The sequence below is a fragment of the Magnolia sinica genome, unplaced genomic scaffold (genome assembly GCF_029962835.1).
Source record: "Magnolia sinica isolate HGM2019 unplaced genomic scaffold, MsV1 ctg357, whole genome shotgun sequence".
NCBI lineage: Eukaryota > Viridiplantae > Streptophyta > Magnoliopsida > Magnoliales > Magnoliaceae > Magnolia > Magnolia sinica.
Genome location: NW_026682818.1, coordinates 223,231 through 244,606, shown reverse-complemented (window position 1 = coordinate 244,606; position 21,376 = coordinate 223,231). Strand labels below are relative to the sequence as shown.

The following is a 21,376-nucleotide window of genomic DNA, read 5'->3' as shown; positions in this document are numbered from 1 at the left end:
GTCTCCTGCTCTTTTGACATCATGCAACTTAATTGATGCAGGACACATGATTTAATCGTAACATGCAACATGGAGATTATGAAAAGGTCCATAAAGTAATTCAATTAACGAAAGATGCTAACCCACCACGTAATTAAGAGTAAATAATAGGAAATAAAATCCGATTTAACCTAAATCACATGCCCGTATGCTAAGAATTCACATAAATCAATTAAAATTAGGCCCGATGGAAGGATAAAACTTCCAATTTAGCATAGGCACGTTCCACACTCAAGTGACTAACTTATAGGTTTTATTATTAGGGTTAGGAGGGGAAAAATCTGAAATTTGGAAAATTAGGGTTCATGAGAATATTGAAATTAGGGGTTTTTTAATTTGGAGAAAAGATGAAATTAGGAATAAATTTGGTGAATTGGTTAAGGGGATTGATGAATTTAGGTATTGGTATAGGGGAATTAAGGTTTTTTATGAAGGAAAGTTAGCGATTTGGGGTCCTTAATGATTAATTTCGGTCGGGGTTGAAGTTGGATGATGAAAAGTTGAAGAAAAAAATGATTTGGATGATTTTGGATAGGAAAGAAAGAAGAGAGATGAAGTTTTTTGAGAAAATACCTCTTTTGGATAAAAAGGAAGAGAGATGGAATATGATAGATGGAAGCCTCGCACCTCCATTAAAGGGGGGATGGAATCACACCACACCCAAGCTCCAAATCACATGGGAGTATTCTTCAAATCACATGAAGAAGAGAAAAACAAAGTTTTTTTTTTTCAAAATAATGGCATTAGGGCTTCACACACCCCCTTTTTCTCTTTTATAGTCTCAAAAAAGGCACTTTACAAAAAGACACTCTCAGATAAGATTCTCAACATGAAGACGTTTAATAAATTAAAAGTTGTTCCTAACTCCCTAATGTCAACACAAATATAAGCTATACTACAAATATCGAAGCATGTAAATAATCTAAACGACTAAACTATTTCGTAGCCTATGGGGTCCATGATTAAGATGTCCGATAATAATGATTCAATGGTCCGAGCATCATGTCTATCAAGCTCCTATATGTAGCCCACGTGCATCTTCCTAGTCTGGGGTCGTCAAAGATGCATGAACATACACGTGGGGTCTTCAACGTGGTTAGGAATGTAAATTGGGCCAAGTGGACCCCATGTAATGGACATCTAGCCATAAGGAGACTAGCTCAGCCCTCCTCTAGTATGGTGATTGAATGTGCCCATCATTAATTAATTGTATGCCTTCACGAGTTTTAAATGGTAAAACTCCGTTTCACATACTCAAACCTGATTTTCCTCTCTTTCTTATTCATCCTAAGGTTTTTAGTTGTGAGTGTTTTGTTTACTCATTAGGCCCCAAAAGAGGCAAGATTAATAACCGGTCAATCAAGTGTGAATTTCTTGGTTACTCCCTTCAAAACAAAGGTTATAGGTGTTATGATCCGTGTTCTCAAAAATTTTATATTTCCATAAATGTCACCTTTTTTTGAAGAATGCCCCTTCTTCTCTATATCTGATTCCATGGATATTGTTGACATGCAAGTCTCTTTGCATGTCTTTGGTTGATGCTCCACATGTTACTTTTATGGTGGCACGTAAGCAGATACTTACCTATGTCCGCTAGAAGTCGAGGCAACCACCTACGCCACCGGTAGTTTCTCTTCCTACCTTAGGTAACTCCTCTATTTCTCCATCATCACATGTGGCCTCTTGCACTCGCAGCCATCTTCTCTAATTTTCTTTATTATGCCATTGTGTCTCCATCGTATCATGCTTTCTTTGATGCTATTTCTTCTTTTATTGCTAAGTCTGTTCTTGAGGCTATTGCAGTCCCTGAGTGGAAGCATGCAATAGAGGCTGAAATGGCTGCGTTGGATAAGAATGGCACCTAGGACCTTGTCCCCTTACCCGTGGGAAAGCATACCGTTGGATGCAGATGGGTGTACTTTATAAAGAATTGGGCAAATAGTTTAATTTAAAGGTACAAGGCTCACCTAGTTGCTAAGGGTTACACTCAAAACTATAGCATGGATTATACTGAGACGTTCTCTCCCATTGCCAAGTTAAATTATGTTTGTTTGATCATTTCCTTAGCGACGAATCTCTCATGGTCATTAGTTCAGCTAGAAGTCAAGAATGCCTTTCTTCATGGTGACCTTACTAAAGAGATGTATATGAATTTTCCGCTTGGTTTTCAGCTTAAGGGGGAGATAGGGAAAGTGTATAAGGTGAAAAAGAGCATGGTTTGCACGGTTTACTTATGCAACTCTCTCGTTTGGATTCAAGCAATGTTAGTCAGATCACACTGTGTTTGTTCATACTCGACACGAAGGTCGCACCATCATACTCGAGTATGTGGATGATATTGTCATCACTGGGGATGACTTGGAATTTATTGAACATACCAAGCAGATGTTGGGCAAGGAGTTTGACATTAAGGATCTTGGTTCTCTTCAATACTTCTTAGGGATTGAAGTTGCTCATTCGTCCAAGGGCATTCTCATATCTCAAAGGAAGTATACTCTTGATCTACAAAGTGAACTAGCAAACTTCGAGCCCGTCCTGCTTCATCTCCAATGGATCAAAAGCACTCATTACATGTATTTGAATGTGAGATTCTACCTAATCCACGTATGTAACAAAGGCTGGTTGGCAAGTTGATTTATTTAAGTATCACAAGACCATACATTACCCAAGCAGTTGGCATTGTCAACAGATTCATGCATTCGCCAAGGTCATCTCATTTAGATGCAATGTATCATATTCCGAAATATTTGAAGTCATGTCCAGGACATGGCATTATCTATGCTAATCATGGACATGTTAATATTATTGGGTACTCTGATGCTAATTGAGCAAGTTGCCCAACAAATGGAAAATCTACCTCTGGCTATTGCACATTTGTTGGAGTGAACTTGGTGACTTGGAGAAGCAAAAAGTAATCTGTTGTGTCTAGATCAAGTCCAAAAGCAGAATATCGATCTATGGCCCATGGGGCATGTGAAATTTTGTAGTCGAGAACCATAAAGGTAGAACTTGGATTCTCCATTTCCCCTTTTAGCCCACTTTATTATGACAATTAAGTTGTTATACATATTTCCTCTGATTCAATTCTCCATGAGAGGACCAAGTATATTGAGGCTGATATTCACTTCATTCGGGAGAAGATTTATTCTAGCGTGTTGAGTACAGCATTTGTCAAATCAACAAAACAACTAGCAAATACCTTCACAAAGGCTCTCAGTTCTCCTACGCTACAAGATGTGTCTGGCAAGTTGGGTGTGACAGATATTCATACACCCAGTGTTTTAAATATCGACAATATCAGCCTATACATCCCACGATATATCTTGTATCCCACATGTTCGATACAAAACACACAGGTACTGCTGATATATCCCACCTATTTGATCCAGTAAGCATTTTCAATTTTCGATCCATGGTTTTGCTGTAAATCACGTTAAACTAATGTCAAATGGTTTCAAATCTATGATTCTTCATGTTTTCCATGAAAAATCATGGATTTGGAACTTCGAATTCGAGATTTGGGGGAGATGGGTCAAGTTATAGATAATTGAAAGAAAAATAAAAAATTCTCAATTTCTCGCAAATCAGTTGCAATCTTTGTATCCAAACACAAAATTAAACATGTATGTAACCTGATCTAGTGATTCTTCTTTTGCTTTTGAATGTATTGCTTGTGTTTCCATACATGTCTTCTTTTGTTTATAAATTATATGAATAGACTTTGAATATACTTGCACCAGTTCAGTTAGAAAGTGCATATATTAGGAGCCCATACAAAGAAAAACCCTATTACGTGCACTTTTTTTTGTAATGTGTGTATTGATGTCTTTTTCAACAATCCCTAAAGTTTCATTGAAAAAACCGACCAATTTCCCAATGTTCCCACATTTCCAAACAACAGCGATACGTTATGCGATACAACCAATATACCCCATGCGATAACCGATATGTATCTATATCCAAACGGTGCGATACATTATGCGATAACAACATTTAAAACATTGCATAAACCAACTTGAGGGGGGTGTTGGAATATTTTTCTCATTATGTAGGGATTTATCTATAAATATGTAAAGTTCGGTCTTATGTGTAATTTTGTGTTTATTAGGATGTTATTTGTAAATAGGGAAAACCCTACACACACACACACACACACACACACACACACACACACACACACACATATATAAAGATAATAAGACAGAATAGAGCTCTTATGTTTTTGAGATACTTAATTTCCCATCTCTCTCTCTCTCTCTCTCTCTCTCTCTCTCTCTCTCTCTCTCTCTCTCTCTCTCTCTCTCTACATTCTCTACAAAAACTTCACAAAGTATGCACACTTGTTTTTTGTGATGTTTTGATTTCTGAGTGTGTATTGATGTGTTTTTTTAACAATTTTTGAAGTTCCATTGAAAAAATCGACCAACGTCCCAATGTTTCTCCATGTCTTCCAACAACAACAATACATACGCGATACAACCAATATATCCCATGCAAAATACCAAGAGCAATTTCTTATGTAATTTCTGTAAGGAAGAAATAGAGCACCACTATCTATTTTATATTATTCTTACAACAATTATCAACTTACAGTGGATCCTAATATAGAGTGGTCAACCGGTGTGAATGCATCATTTTCGGTGATGGATGAGCAGAAGCAGATAGCGAGTAAACAGATGGAATGTCCCTCTGACTGTAACTCAGACCCTGATTCAGACCCGTCTGTCACAAACACCCACTGCTTCTTTTGGTTTCCGGATAAATAAACATCCCCCACATACACAATTACAGCTGCTGTATCAAATTCACTGAACCCAGGCACACAAGCAAAATAAGCATCAAGTACACTGTAACCAACAGCATAAGCAACAATAGAACGAAAAGCCTCTCTGACCTGGCTAGAGGAACTTCACACAAATTTGACAATAATATTGGTTTGCGAGGATTAAAAAATGGTCTGTAAGAAAGGATCATGCATTAGACTCAAATTGATAGCTTAAATGAAAGGATAAAGGCCAAAGGGCACTGACTTGAAACATTCAACTGCTGATGATGGTAAGTGTTGCCAAGTTGTAGTAGACCCTCTTGCTTGGAAGTGGATGATATTAGCATGAGAGTACAGTGGCACTAGTCCTCCAGTGCAGTATATCTGCCCCTCCACCAGACTGACCTGCTGCACACCAATGCATCAAATAATTTATATCACCCTAGGTTGCACCTGAGAGAACAATATGATCCTTGAAGCAAGGATATGCATAGGATCCTCAGGTCAGTTATACAAGTGGGGAGTATGCTCCAGTGATCCAAATGGACACAGTAGTAGACCGACAGGAGCCCAAAAATCTCCTTGGTTAGACAATGCTAACCCCACCATTTGTGACCAGCAATATTTGGTTAAAAAAACTACAGCAACAGTCCACATTCAACTGAAAACCAAAATAAATGGATGGCAAGGATCTCCAAATCTAATAGTTGACAAGATGGTCCGTCCACTTTTGAGGCTCATTGGATCATCATTCCAGATCATCGAACTACAGGCCCCACTTGTACCCAATGAGAATCTGAGATAACACATCTTTGGGTTGAGGATCAAATAATTCTTTTACACTGTAAGCAAATTTTCATTTTTTGTTTTTTAAGTGTGAAAATGTGTGTGCGCGCGTGTTCTTCAACAGTAATCAAGATAGAGAAACTAGTTAAATGGGGAGGATATCCAAGACATCAAAAGGCATTGAGGTGGAGTCACTATGCCGCACCTGCTTTTCAGTTGGGTTCCATATTGTTATCAAGCCTTCTCTAGGACAACCTTTTATTTGGGAACATTTAGCAGTTAGGCCCACCACCCTTACTCTCATTAAGGGGGTGACCTGTCTCCCACCAAGGCCTGCATCATTCAGGGCTTTCTCTACATTCTTCTGCATATCTGACTGCCTGATTGCCTGAGGTTACACCTGCCATTGTTAAACAATTTCTCTATGGACATGCAGTCAATTTGCAAACCAAAGTTTTTGAATATGCACCTCCCGCTTTGCCTGATAAGTTGCAAATGAAGTCAGTTGCTCCAAACTCATATCTGCCATTAGGACTTCAGGCTCAGCAGCTGTCTCAAGGAGCTTAAAGATTTTTGCCCCTTCATTATCACTATCGTCGTTACTATGGGAACCAAATATGTCCTGAGTTTGAGACATAATGCCCTCTGCAATAGTAGAGCACCTGAAATCAAACAAGAATCAAGCATTAACCATACAAAGGATTCATTGAATCATCTCGTGCACATAAATAGATATACTGATGTAGGACCAATGCATGAACTCAAATAATGTGAGAGATCGATCAGCAAATTTAAATTAATTAATGAAAACTACAAATCTTGCTACTATCATCACAAATATCAAGATTCTAAGAGGAAATCAGGCATAGTTTAAGCCTAAGTTGCCAAGCATCATCCGACAAGATCATTAAACATGAAAAACTAGGATCTAATGGATGTAGAAACATCCAAATAGCATAAGGTTAGGCCTAATGTAAAGGGGAAGGTCTAATTTTAACTAGGGTTTAATAGATTTGGGCGTGGGTGAAGCTAGGGTTAGGAAAGTTTGGTGAAAAAGATGAAAGCTAGGGATTAACGGATTTAGGTATTAGGAGATGGTAATTAAAGTTTTGGATATAGGGAAGTTATGGATTTTAGATTAATTGAAGGATTTCAAGATCTAGGGTTTGGGAAATTGGGGAATTTGAGAGATGTGGGATTTCAGGGTTTTGGACAAGGGAAGATAGGATTTTGGAGGAATGGTTCAAAGAGGCAAGGGGCACTAGAGGAGTGGCCGTACGGACCAGCCTATGGGCTCGCACGTGTGGTCGTACGGTCACACATGTGGGGTCCGATCAGCTAGGGTTTGGTCTGTAACTCTGGGGTTTTGATGAAAAGGATGATGAAGAAGAAAGGAAAGTGTTGGAAGAGGTTTCGGATGAAGAACTAAGGAGATTTCAACAAAATACCTTGCACGAAGAAGAAAAACTCAAAGATGGATAACTGGAAGACTCGCACTCCTGTGATTGAAAATAGGCATTGCACCGATCTTCATTCCAAGTCGCACGGAACAAGTCTTCACATCGCATGAAGAATTCTTTTTTTAGCGAGAAAATCTACAGACGAATAGTTCCAGGCCGTCTGACAGAGAACCAACGTCGTCCCCATCTTTCACGAAGAAGAAACAATCGAAGAGCAAGGGGCAGCAACTCCAGGAGAAGATCAAGGCGTTTAACAAGAAGCACATCCAGAACTCCTGGTATATCATAAAGATTCACCAGGAGATTATCAAGTTCAACATTCCTTATAAGGACAAGATGGTCATCATCCCGATGAATCTGCGCCGCCATATGTCAATCCTGTATTGTGAGCCCACAGATCGGATGACTCATAATAGGATTCTTTACACAACCAACTGGCTATGAGGGAACCGCAGATTCAAAGTCTTCCGCTGGACAGTGGCGCAAGACAGAGGACTGGCAAAATCTCTCCAATGAGATTTTTATTGCCATGCTACAACCCCCATACCCTCTTTCCAACTCATTTTTTTGAGACAATGCAGCAAAGCTTCCGCACTCGAGATTCTCTGTGGGGCACCAAAGAGTTCCGGACTCGCAATTTCCTGTTTGCTCATAATTACTACAACGTCTGGGCCAATGTGACAATCAAGAAGCATTCAGACATCCTGATCAAGATCGATCTCCTGAATGCGATCGAGGTTACATCAGATCAGTTCTGCAAAGATATGACCGTGTTCAAGGGCTTCCTCAATTACTGGTGCCCGACGACCAATTCCTTCCACCTTCCCAAGGACAAAGTCAGCATCACGCTATCGGATCTTCATAAGATGGCGCACCTTCCAATAACGGGCCGCTTTTTTATAAGTATGTGCCCACAAGAGTTTGCACACTTCTCGCCCACCAACCGCCAGCCAAAAGTCTCAGAAACCGCCATCGAGCTCTTCGGGGAAATGGCAAAGTTCCCTGACATTCGCAAAGTCCCGCACCTCACCTGGCTTGCTCATTTCACCAAGAATTTGCAATACATATTCTATCTCCTTTTGCCTTACTTAAACCTTTCACATAATTCCTCATCATCTCTTTAATAACCATACTATTCTTTTTCACTTTGCAACTTTGCGGGAAACGATTCACAAGAACTTGATGCAATCAAGCAGAAGATTAAGGGCCCTACTGAGTACAGTGCTTCTGGCGAGCTGGCTGCCTTTTTAGCCCATTGGCTCAGCCTTATGGTGCTCCCTAGCTCTAAGTGGGCTAACGCCATCAGACCAACTCTATTTGTGGTCGCAGGAGCGATGGCAGAGGGTAGAAAGTACTACTTGGCTCCTCTAGTTCTATATTCACTATATCGTGCCTTCGGCGACGTAGCTACACACTACAAAAGCCCGACAGTCGAAGCATCTTCGACTTATACAACTTAGAACTATGGGTGGCTTGGTGTATACTTCACTTGGATCTACGACAAGCCGGAGAAGGCGTATGTGAACCCAAATCGTCTTCCACTCTGGCATTATCAGAGGCGCAAGATGATTAAGAAGACATATGCCTGGGTCATGGACAAGATTGAGAAAACGAAATCCATTTCCTTCTCTCAGTTCCCTATCTCAAACACTCCCGAAGCCCGAGAAGCTGTCAACGACAACTTGCTTTACCCGAGCGAGCGGATATTCTTCATCTACATCAGGTCCAGCAGCCTCTCACTAAGGGAGGGTAGCGAATTTTGGCACAAACCCTACTACCCTAGTAGGTTCACTTGCCAATTTGGCTACAATCAGACAATATCAGAAGACTATGGCATCATCACCAGGATCATGAGGAGCTACGGTGTCGGGACATACAACTGGCCAGTAATATGGAAGCAGCTTCTGATCGTGCGCACAAGCTCCCACTTCATATTGCCAGGCTACAATCATTCGATTCAAGCCTCTTATTGTTGGATGCGATGGTGGATTCATCAATTCTATCTCGTTCACCATCGTCATTCTGCACATTATCTAGTTTGGGTGCCCCCTCTGAGATTGAAGACCTATAGGCCTAAGCAAGGGATCGTCTGCATGATGAAGAGAGACCACACTCCTGCCCCTGAGCAAGTTTGTTTGAAGATCTCTTTAGAAGAAACCATTCGACAAGCAAAGCCCGCAAATACCCTGGAAGGCTGGATTACCTATGGGACTCCCTTAGATGAATTGAGGAGGTCGAGGGAATAATCCAATGCAGCTACAACCCCGAGCCCATCGAAAAGGATAATGAGCAAACTCCACCAGCGACGGCAACTGCCCTTTAGTCTCCCACTAGGGAGACTGCAGTGGACACTAGAAAATGCCCAATTCTTTAGCCGTGTCACCTTTGCTGAGGTCAGCACGGCAAAGCTTCTCATTTCCTGTGACTCGCTCACAGACACAGTCCCGCTCCCCTCAAATGCCACAAAGCCAATAGGGCATCTCTCCTATCCCTGTAGAAGTAAAGGTATAAACGGGTAGGGCTAGTCCGTTCGACAAGGGCAAGCAATAATAATCGAAGAATCCATGAAGGAGGACTCATCGGAAGGGAGCGAAGATGAAGAGTCGTCTTCTAGCAGTGATTCTGCTGAAGAGAGCAGCTCTTCTAGGGACGGCGATTTGGAGAAGGGAGAGGTAAAGATCAACGAGGAGGATGACGTCGTATGTGAAGCCGTTACAATTGGTCAGGAAGTACCACAATGTTTCAACTCCGACTGATCAAGCGGCCACCCCTACAGAAGAATAACCACTTGATTACAAAGAATTCAGCTACTCGCTAGTAGCTAATATAATCATGTCCTTTAGTGCCAACTACTCCCCTCCCCCATGAGATGCTCGTTGCTCCATCAATCAACATTCCAGTGCCTGACACTCAAATCCTCCTCGAGATTGTGGAGGTCTCATCGTGGAGGGAAGCTAAACTTTCTATGCCGGCGGCACGAGCAGTGGCGGAGGCGTTAATTTCCCTGCACAACATGGAGGTGGATCAAGACATGACAGTCCTTCCAACAATGACCATGGTGGCGATCATTAATGCGGGGCATGCCCAGACAGATGAAGCCACGATCGCATTATTCACTGCCTCGACTATAGTTGCTCGTAGGATCTATTTCCTGTAAAAGCCTACCGCCGTGACGACTCCGACGACACTTGATTCGAGCACTGCGGTTAGGGAACCATCCTTTAACATTGCCCCTGCCGTGGTGGTGCCCACCCCGCCGACTATCCCTGCCACAATAGGGGTCTCAACTTCATCAGCACCTTCATTCCTGGCTCCAGCGGCAGTTATATCTTCAAATTTTCATAGTTTGCGGCTTCCCTTTCCAGATAGAACTTCCTTACGTCATCCTTTTCATGCTTTTATTTTCTTTGTTTTATCACAGCCGCTCCATCTTCAAGTTGTAACGCGGGCTCCAATTCGACGGCAACGGTGTTGGACCTTCTCTCCAGAAAAGGTTCCTTCATACAAGCTTATCTTGGTTAAGAACGCTCCATCCGTCGTACCATGCATGTTCCAAGACCCTAAGCAATGGCCTTTCCTTGGCAATGCTCTGACGATTATGAATAATTCAGCAAAGTTGGCCAAGATTAATGTCTTAGCACTTCACAATTCTTTCATTCAGTTCAACGCTTAACTGCAACAGCTGGAGTCGACTCGCAATATAGTTATTGCCCCGGAGATACTTCACCATCAGAAAGAGTTGTTGATCCTCAAAGATAAAACATCCAAGAACTCTATCATTTCTGGATATAAAAGGAAATGCGGTTCTTTTCAGGATCATGTGAAGGTCTCTGAGCAGACTTTGGCAGCCATCAATGAACAAATTGCTAATCTCAAGGCCCAGAAGCAGACTGAGGAACTGAAGCTAAGCAAGGCTAAGGCTGACATTGCTGAAAACATCAACATAGCCAAACTTCAAGAATCAGAACTTCTGAAGGATAAGGTGGTCGCTGCTTCCTTGGAACAGGAGCTTAATGGTGCTCCGGATCAGGCCAAGCTTATTATCGAGGTCGTGCTCAACACGGCTGCAGACCAAGTTCAGTTTAAGCAAGATCTGCAAAATTTCGTGCTTTCTTTGGGCATTTTAGAATAATTGTAATATTGGTGACTGCTATGTATCAACATTTTTTCATATATATATATATATATATATATATATATATATATATATAGAGAGAGAGAGAGAGAGAGAGAGAATTTTGACAATATTTAAAGTAATTTTGAAGATGGATGACATGAACAAATTATAGTTTAGCATATAATCATGAATGATTTTTCTTTTATCAATCCATGCTTCAATTGCATATTTCTTTATGGCTTGAGACATGACATGACAATAACTTTATTCTTGCTTGTTAGCATGCTCTGCGTAGTATTCTCCATAATGGGCGGAACTATCTTAGAGTTCAATTAGTAGACCTAAGGCACCATCCACAATTTAGGCTCTTGAGTATTTGGAGCAACCACAGTTTAGGCTTGTAAGTAGTTGGAGCAACCACAGTTTAGGCTTGTAAGTAGTCGGAGCAACCACAGTTTAGGCTCGTAAGTAGTTGGAGCAACTACAGTTTAGGCTCGTAAGTAGTTGTAGCAGCCACAGTTTAGGCTCCTAAGTAGTTGGAGCAAGGATTATGCTAATTGGTCTCTGTAACTCTCATGAGTTCGTTGAACCACCATGACCTGGGGAGTTCACTCACTGCAGTCCATCAAAGGGGCCCATTGAAGCTACCGAAGCGGTGAACTTGGTAGGATTTACGCACAGGGTGGCCTCTGTAACTCTCTAGAGTTCGTAGGGCTCCCAAGGCTACCTATAGGGGTACCAAGTCCAAGGCCGCCAACCCATCAATGGGGGAGGGGGCTCATATAGAGGTCACCCCTCCCCAAGAGTTACTATTGAAATCAAGCCAGGAAACTGGGGGGTCTAATGCACAGTTGGCCTATCTATAGATGAACCACAAATCTCATACTGCAACCCTATCTTTTTTCACTTGTACGTCTCGGGACCATTCTTAGGGGGGGCATTTTCTTTCACCTATCCCCATGGCGCTACCAAAGAGTGATACAGAAGGTACAGGGGTTATGCGTGGTTGGCCTTCATGGACTTTGAGCGAATGGCGCTCTCTGCTGCCCGCATAGATCTAACACGCGTGGTTGGCCTTCATGGGCTTTGAGCCGCTGGCGCTCACCGTTGCCCGCATAATATCTGAAGAATGGCGAAACAGCATAAGTCTTACGCGCAGTTGGCCTTCATGGGTTTTGAGCCGCTGGCACTCACCACTGCCATACATAATATTTGGAGAATCGGCAATACAGCATATATATTTTTATTGCTCCCATGGACTTTTCCATTGTCTCTCCTGCACCGCCATATAGTTCTTATACATAATCGGAGATAATCAGCATAATCGAATATAATCGGCAATATTCTCTACAATTGGAGATAATCAAGATAATTGGCAATGTTCTCTGATAATTGGAGATAATCAGTGATACTCTCAGATAATTGGAGATAATCAGCAATATTCCCCTGTTTAGATCACACGATTGGCGATCATATAATTCTACCTGGAACGCTATGTTAAAAGGAATATTTGGAGGCCATATCTCTTTTTTACTTTTCTTTTTCTTTTATTACTCATTCCCCATCCTTGCTTTATTAAAGAAGGGAGGTTCACAAAGGTACATGGTTGTATCTTGTGCTGGTATATGACTATTCGTCTCATTGAGCTTGTTATGCTTGTTACATACTTGTACCCATTCTGCGCCCTTTTGATTAGGCCAAATTTTCTTGAATAATCTTCGCAATCAAAAAAAAAAAAAAAAATTCCTTTCAATGATAATACCTTTTTAAAAAAAAGGCGTTGACAGGTATTCCTATCCCTTGTCCATTCTGATTCACGACCCGATAAGCCCCATTAGAATAAACTTCCGTTATAACGTATAGGTTATCCCATTTAGGATCAAACGTGCCCCCGATTCTGTGAGTAACCACGATAAGCCTTTTCAGCATCGGGACCACATCCCCTTTCTTAAAGGAGTGGTGTTTAACCTTCTTATCAAAAGCAGCGACTATCTATGCTTGATACAGCTCTACACGTTGTTGCGCCGCTAGCTGTTTTCCATCCAGAGGGAGAGATTTTTGGGTTGCAGACAGAGAGTGACTTTCGGTTTTCATTTTTAACCCTTATGATGCAAGCTTAAAATCATGAAATTCAAATATGATGTGCGAGATTTCAGGCTTAAAATCACGTTAGTTCAGAAACAATTACACAAATTCCATATCCCACACAAAAGTCCAAGCATTCAATCAAGGGGTATCTTATGCGGATCCAGGCCTACACATGCTAGGGCCAGATCAATCAAAATTATAAACCAAACAAGAATCAAAGTAAGGGTAAATTCATCCACACATGCACAAATAATTTCCACAATCCAAGGGATTCACATGTTTCAATTCGGGAAAACCTAGGGTTAAAAAAAAGGGCATAGAAATTGGGATTTAGGACAATCTAGGGTAAGGGTTAAGGAAATTTAGGTGAGAGAGGAGTGAAGGAGATGAGAGAAACGAACCAGAGAAGTACCGCATGCGTGGACAACAATAATGGCACAGACGCACGTGCATGTGATCCCGGCCGCATGTGTGTGGGGCCCACTATTCAGAAAAAGGCCACCTCGGCCTTGGTTGGTCAAGGATGGACTCCAAAACTCCCAAATCTCAGCTTGATCCAATGTACGGTTTGTGCATAGTGCTCCGCCGAAGTTTGTAGGGCCAGATTCTGAAATTCTTCTGTGAGGAGAAGAATTGCTGCAATAGATGACTAATTCGAAGTATAGATGATGGGGTGAGATGAGAAGAAGAGATGGTGGAAGATAAGTAATAGAGAGCGATGGATGGGGGCGAAACGGGATAGATGTGGCTTCGCACCACGGTAGTTAGCCCTTCGATGAAGGGAGGGCTTCGCACCCAATTAGGCTTCACAACTGAGAGAGTAGGAAAACGCATAATTTTTATTAATCTTCCATGAATGAAAAAAGATACAAGGGGTGTCTATTTATAAGAAAACCCTATACCCCAAAACTTATGCCATGTGCGCAACCTATTACTTGGCAATGAAGTAAACCAAAAAAAAAAACTAATCAAAGAAATCTAAAGCGTCCATGATGTTCTAAATAACATTAATAAGCACAACCTAAAATATGAAATCAATCCGACTAGTGGGCGCCAATCATGAGATCACATGATGGGCTTTACTTGATTATTGGGCCCACTCCAATAAACCAAAACTCCGTCTTCTAACTAGGAGGCCCTCCCTGGATGTCGTCATTGATCCAAATCGACGGTGGGGCCCTCCTCTCGCGTACGTGCGTAGGGGGGGCGTGCATGTGCGTGCGCATGTGATGTCCCCATCACCTTACCAAGGGAGCAGACTACAAATCCGCTTGCGTACACACGAGCACAATACCATTAGTGTACTCAGTACTAAGTAGACTATGTGGGGCCCACCGTGATGTATATGTCATATCCATGCCGTCCATCCATTTTTCCATATCATTTTAGGCATGGTCCTAGAATTCAAGAATATCCAAAGCTCATGTGGACTACACTTATAGGAAACAGTGTGAATTGAACGTATATGGTTGAAAAGTTTTTGGGGTCCACAGAAGTTATAAATGAAGCTGATATTTATGTTTTCCCTTCACCCATATCTCTGTAACCTTATGAATGGGTTCGATGACAATTAAACATCACTGTGGGCCCTAGGAACGTTTCAATGGGGGGACGTAATTAACCCCGCTATTTCCTGTGGTGTGGTCCATTTAAGCTGTCTATGCTAGGTGGGGTCCACCATGATGTTTGCGAAAAATCCACCATGTCCAACCATTTTGCAGATCATTTCAGGACATGAGCCCAAAAACTAGGTGGATCCAAAACTCAAGTGGGCCACACGAGAGGAAACAGTGGAGATTCAATGACCATTGTTTAAACATTCATATGGCCGCAAAAGTTTCGTATCAGGCTAATCGCTTTGTGTTTTCACTTCATCTCGATGGGAATGAACTTGTAAACAGTTTGGATGGCATATAAACATCAAGGTGGAGCCTAGGAAGGTTTCAAGGGTAGGAAACTCTTTCTCCAGTTTTCCTTCTTGTATGGCCCAGTTTTGGATCCACCTAATGCTCAGTCTCATGTCCAAAAATGATCTAGAAAAATGGATGGATGGGGTGGATTTTTCGGAAACATCATGGTGGGCCCCACCAAGCATCCCAATGCAAGAAATTCCTGCGAAAGCCTTTGGTAGGAAATCTGTGTCCCGTGTTACCGGGAAATGGAAGGAAGTGGATTAACTGGTGTACCACACACCACCGACCTGGCTGGTGTGTTGACGTCACCAAGTTCTATGGGTCCCACCGTGAGGTATGTGTTATATCCCAACCTTCCATTTGGCGAGCCCGTCCTGAGGCTTGAACCAAAAAATAAGAAAGATTCAAAGATCAAGAAAGATTCAAAGATCAAGTGGACCACACTGCAAAAAGCAGTGGGGGATTGAACATCTACCATTGAAACTCTTTTTGGGGTCACAAAAGTTTTTGATCAATATGATATTTGTTTTTCCACTTCACCTAGGTCCGTGTGATCTTATGAACAGATTGGATGGAAAATAAACGTTATGATGGGCACTAAGAATGTTTTAACAATCACAATCATTGTCCCACTGCAATTTGTGGTGTGACTCACTTAAGCTTTGGATATGAATCGTTTTTGGGATTATGGTCTAAAATGATCTCGCAAAATGGATGAATAGTGTGGATATAATAAATACAGCATTTTGGGGGCCATGTAACTTTGATCTCCTTTGAACCGTTCGTACAACTCGGAGCTCGAGGAGCGGCAATGCTCGTCTTCACACGACATCGACCCACACCAGTCAGATCGGTGGTGTGTGGTACACCAGCATTTTATCCACTCCGTACTGAGTAAACTCTATGGGGCCCACTGTGATTTATTTATTTTATCCACTCCGTTCATCCATTTTACGAAATAATTTTAGGCCTTGAGCTAAAAAATGACGTATATCCAAAGCTCAAGTGGGCCTTAGGAAGGTTTCATCAATGGAAATCATTATTCCCAATGTTTTCTTTGGAATGGTCCACTGGAACTTTGTTTATGCTTTAATGTTGGGTTCAACCCCTAAAATGAGCTGTAAAACAGATGGACAGTGTGGATACAGCATATACATTCATGATGGGCCCAACAGAGCTTACTCATTATGATAGAGTAACTCAGTACGCAACGCGATTTCTCACAGCTATTCCCTCCTTGTGTTAAGTGTGCACTTGGTTCTGTAGGGCCGACCTCATTGTAGGCGTTATGTATCTACACCATCCATTCTTTTTGTCATATCATTTTGGGGCATGGGCCAAAAAACGATGCAGATCCATATCTCCGGTGGACTGCACCATAAGAAACAATGCATTCTTTTTGTCATATCATTTTGGGGCATGGGCCAAAAAACGATGCAGATCCATATCTCTAGTGGACTGCACCACAAGAAACAATGCTCCTTGAATACCCACCATTAAAATTTTGTAAGGTCCACCGTAATGTTTATTTGACATCCAACTTGATGATTAGGTTACAGACCTAGATGAAGGGGGAAAAAAACAAGATCCAAAACGTTAGTGGCCCCTAAGAAGTTTTTAATGGTGGGTGTTCAATCGACATCGTTTCCTATGATGTGGTCGACTTGAGATTTTGATCTTCATCTTTGGGATCATATCATAAAATGAACTGGGAAAATTGATGGACGACGTGGGTGAAACAAATACATCATTGTGGGGCCCACAGAACAGTGACCAGTACTCACCAATTGGTACTGGCAGCGTCACTAGCCAAACTGCGTCCATTTCATGGAAGCAATTAGGTGAGACCCCAGAATCTCTCAAGACGGTACGAGCCTTACTGTGGAGTACACTTTGATGTATTTATTCTGTATCCACGCCGTCCATCCATTTTTCCATATCATTTTTGGGCATTATCCCAAAATGAAGCAGATTCAGCTATCAGGTGGACCATCCCATAGTAAACAATGGCAATTGGATGAAAGGAAAAAAATAAATATCATGTGGTGTGATCCACCTGAATTTTGTATATGCTTCATTCTATTCGAAGATTTAGGATTTACCATCATGCATCGCCAAACTGGTCCAACATGGAAAAATATTTTGACAATCCAATCCGTCCTTCATTTTGGAGATTGAATAGATTGGTCAATCGGAAGCAAAATATTTTAACGACCTGGTCTGTCCTTCGTTATGGAGTTATGTGCAATTTGTTTCGTTCTATCTATATGTAGTATCAATCGGGAGCAAAATGTCGTCTGGATCGGGAAGAGGAGCAAGGGGCATTAGGTGGAAACATGGACGGCCAGTGGAGGGGAATAAATATGGAGCCATATGCAACTACTGCGACCAAGTGATACGAAGTGAGGGAGTGTCTAGGCTGTAGGAGCATTTAGCAGGGGGTACAAGAATGTGAAAGACTATTCAAGCGTAACAAAGCCAATGAGAGAGGAGATGAGAAGAGTGTTGGCTAAAGCGAAGTCACACAAGCAGCTACAAAAAGATTGGGAGAGGGATCTAAGGGAGGAGCTACGAGGCACTGGACGGGGCCTAAGTGCTATCGACAAGCAAGATGACAATGATGACGAGGGGATAGCATATCCCGATGACTGTGTTACCACTCAGGATACGAGGGAGTTCAGACAAGTGATTCGTGTGTCTCGGGCATCAGGGTGGGAGGGGGAGCAAAGGAGACGGCTTGATGAGAGTACGTCGTCGTTTGGGAAGTCCCAACATGAGGCTGGTGGGAGCAGTAGATGGTTTGAGGGAGGCAGTATGGGTGGTAGTGGTTCTGGCGGGCATGAACTACAACACGCACAAAGTACTCGTGTCACAGATACACCCATTGCAAGTGTTAATCAAAAGAGATTAAAAAATTTGGAGCAAGAGGCTCAGGGAAAGTGGGGGGCGTTATATCTAGGTGGTTCATCTCGAGCCATGTACCAGCAAATGCAGGAGCTAGTCCACACTTTAAAAATATGATAGAGGTGCAGCAAGTTGGGCCCGGCGTGAAGCCTCCGATGCCACAGGAGATTCTTGGGGTCTACCTGGATTAGGAGTACGAGGAGATGCAGGCTTGAGTACGTGAACTCAAGCCGAATTGGAAGCAGTACGGGGTGACGATCATGTGTGATGGGTGGACGGGACCCCCGAAATTGTCCATTATCAATTTCATGTTGTACCGTAGAGGGCAGCCCGTTTTCCTCAAATCTATTAATGCATTAGCCAAAACAAAAGATCACAAATACATAAATGACCTCCAAAAAGAAGTGATTAAAGATGTTCGGTCCAAGAATGTCGTCCAAGTTGTGACGGACAATGGCAGTGTGTTCGTTAAGGCAAGGAAGAAATTGATGAGGAGGTACAATCTCTATTGGACCCCGTGTGAGGCACACTACATTGATTTAATGCTCAAGGGGATAGGCCAGAGTGATTTTGTCAGGAAGACCATCGAGGATGCGAGGATAGTAATGAACTCTACATACAATCACTCATGGTTGTAATGCGTGAGTGTTGTGGAGTGAACATCATTAGACCATGTGCGACACAGTTAACCACAAACTTCATTGCACTCGACAACTTATACAGGCACCGTGTGGGTCTCAGGAATTTGTTCAGATCTGAGAAATACTTAAAGAGTGGAGTTAGAGGAAAACTGAGGGTGCAAAGAAAATTTCGAAGATGGTACTTTCCGATTCCTTCTAGGATAGTCCACACCATCGTTTCCATCCTGCATCCGATCTACAAGGTCCTTCGAGCCTTAGATAATGAGATGTGGCCTCCAATGGGGTTAATGTACGAGCATATGAGAATTATGAGAGAATGGATAAAGACTCCAATCCCCAATTCACATTAGTGGGTGATCGATATCATCAATGAACGATGGACAAGGACCCTAGAGCATCCCATTCCACCAAGCTGGTAAGTTTGTTACATTTACCTGTATTTTTTATCACTTGCACTTACACTTTAAACATCACTTCCGTTTGTATGTTAATGCAACTGAGTAAATAATATTTGGGTTTCAGCATACTACCTGAATCCCAAATTCCATCACAAACGTCGGCTAATGATTTGACGACGGCCGTCCATGAGGTGTTCAAATGATTGTTCCCAGAATCGACAGTGCAAGCAGAATTCAGTAACCAGGTAATGCAATTTAAGCAGATTTCACCAATGGTAATTGATAAAATAAATTTCCTTCCTTATAGTCTTTAGAAATATGGGTGATTAAAAATAATGACCTGTGAATCCGTATTTACAGTTGTTGCAGTTTAGGGATGCTAGGGGCACATTCTCATCCGCACTAGCAAAAGCATCGACAGAAACAATGTCACCGTGTTAGCATGGTAATATAATTAGGTAACTGCATTTTTCGTTTAAACTTCAAACTAAAACAAGCTCCTCATAGATATATAGGTGAGTGGTGGGCAATATATATGGAGTCGACACACCCGCACTGCAACTATTAGTAGTCCGTGTTCTTGCACAGACAGTATCCTCTTCACCACACGAGAGGAATTGGAGCACATAATCACTCATACACACCAACAAGAGGAACGGGCGGGCATATGAGAAGTTATAGAAGCTCGTTTACTGCCACTACAATATGAAGTTAAGAGGGAGGCAGTTGCGGGCAGACCGAGAAATGGAGGAAAATATGGACCCGCTTGACCTGTTGTCTATAGGTACCATGGCACAGATAAGTGACGATGTTGTGGACCCACTTTATGAGTAGGTCAAATCAGCTGATTTAGATGATGTGGAGGGAAGCCCTGCTCCACAGGTAGCCGAGGGAGCAACATCTCTTGATATCGATATCGATCAGGTAGTAAGCTAACAGAGGGCAACCCCCTCCCCATCATCAAGTCCTAGTGAGTGATGATAATGAGACTCAACCCCCACTCGACACTAGTCGTGGGGACAACGGCAACAACGATAGCGATGATGAGGGAGGGGATGGAGGCACCGACACTGATGTTGGTGGTACTAGTGGTGGCAGTGGTGGCAATGGTGGGGGGTACACGACAAGTCAAAGCCAGCGATCTGTTGGCCAATTCACTAAAGAGCAATACTTTGACCATACCACTCAAGACAATGACCATGGATCTCATCCATCATCCAAGGTGAGAGCATCAGAGCCCACATATTTTCGAGCGTCGTTCAAAGAAGAAAGCCGGACACGCCGCAATTGATGCTCTTACACGTAACATGTCATCTCTGGACATCAATTCAGAGCAGGGGAGCTCCACCTCTGTCCCACTTTATGCGCATGGGGGGTATCACAGGTATGGGCACGACAATTCGAACATTCAGTCGCACTCGTCTACCCATAGATATGGGCACGACAATTCGAACATTCAGTCGCACTCGTCTACCCATAGATATGAGCAACCGACAGATAATTCTTCAAGTCATGACCCTTTGACAGTAGGATATTCGTGGTACTCGTATGACTGGCAGCAATACTATCAGGGAGTCGAGGTTGGACTTGATCTTTTTACTCAACACCCTACTCAGCGAATGCCATTGATATGTCACGCAGTACCCACGTCTAGGCGTACTCGTACAATTCGGGGAGGACGACTACCAAAGGTACATAAGGGAGTTCCTCAATTGGTATGAGTAAAGGATAACTTGGGAACAATACTGCCAACATATTGGGCAATAATACCATGCCCAACTACAACAGGATCCGAATGATGACTACGAGCCACCTCGTCACTCCATGTGGAGATGAAATATGGCTGGAAAGGTGTACTTTTTTAATTCATTTACTTTTACATGTCTTAATTATTGTAAATTAGCTGCATTTGTATTATATAAACTCATTATGGTTACTGTTGGAGTGATTTCTTAAGCCAACGCATGCTTTTTGGGTCCCATTAAATGAAAACTTATTATTTAACACATTCTTTTTGCAATTTTTTCATTCCTGAATAAACAAATGTGTATTTAGGCATGTCCTGAAGTTTCATTGAAAAATTCCACCATTTTCCCACGCTTCCCCCTTTTTCCCCACATTTCCAGTTATCGGCGATAACAATATTATATCTTTATCTCCGTCCGGCGAAACATGTAGCAACATCGACAACTCAAACACCGATCACGACAGACTGAGTAAGGAGATGACGACTTTGAGCCACCTCATAACTCCATGTGGGTATGA

At 42.3% G+C, this 21,376-nt stretch overlaps 1 protein-coding gene across 4 annotated transcripts in view; it reads right to left on the bottom strand.

Annotated features, from left to right (window-relative positions):
* Window positions 1-4,533: 4,533 nt before the first annotated feature.
* The window catches only part of LOC131236303 (protein BREAST CANCER SUSCEPTIBILITY 2 homolog B-like), a 41,180-nt gene continuing 24,337 nt past the window's right edge, over window positions 4,534-21,376 (bottom strand). For 3 of the 4 annotated variants that reach the window (XM_058233417.1, XM_058233415.1, XM_058233418.1), the window contains 5 exons: window positions 6,060-6,252; window positions 5,796-5,978; window positions 5,070-5,212; window positions 4,934-4,996; window positions 4,534-4,847 (listed from right to left, as the gene is read on the bottom strand). In XM_058233417.1, the coding sequence (XP_058089400.1) occupies window positions 4,622-4,847; window positions 4,934-4,996; window positions 5,070-5,212; window positions 5,796-5,978; window positions 6,060-6,252 (808 nt within the window). In that variant the 3' untranslated portion in view covers window positions 4,534-4,621. The remainder of the gene's footprint in view (window positions 4,848-4,933; window positions 4,997-5,069; window positions 5,213-5,795; window positions 5,979-6,059; window positions 6,253-21,376) is intronic. The other variant, XM_058233416.1, reaches the window with a different exon arrangement.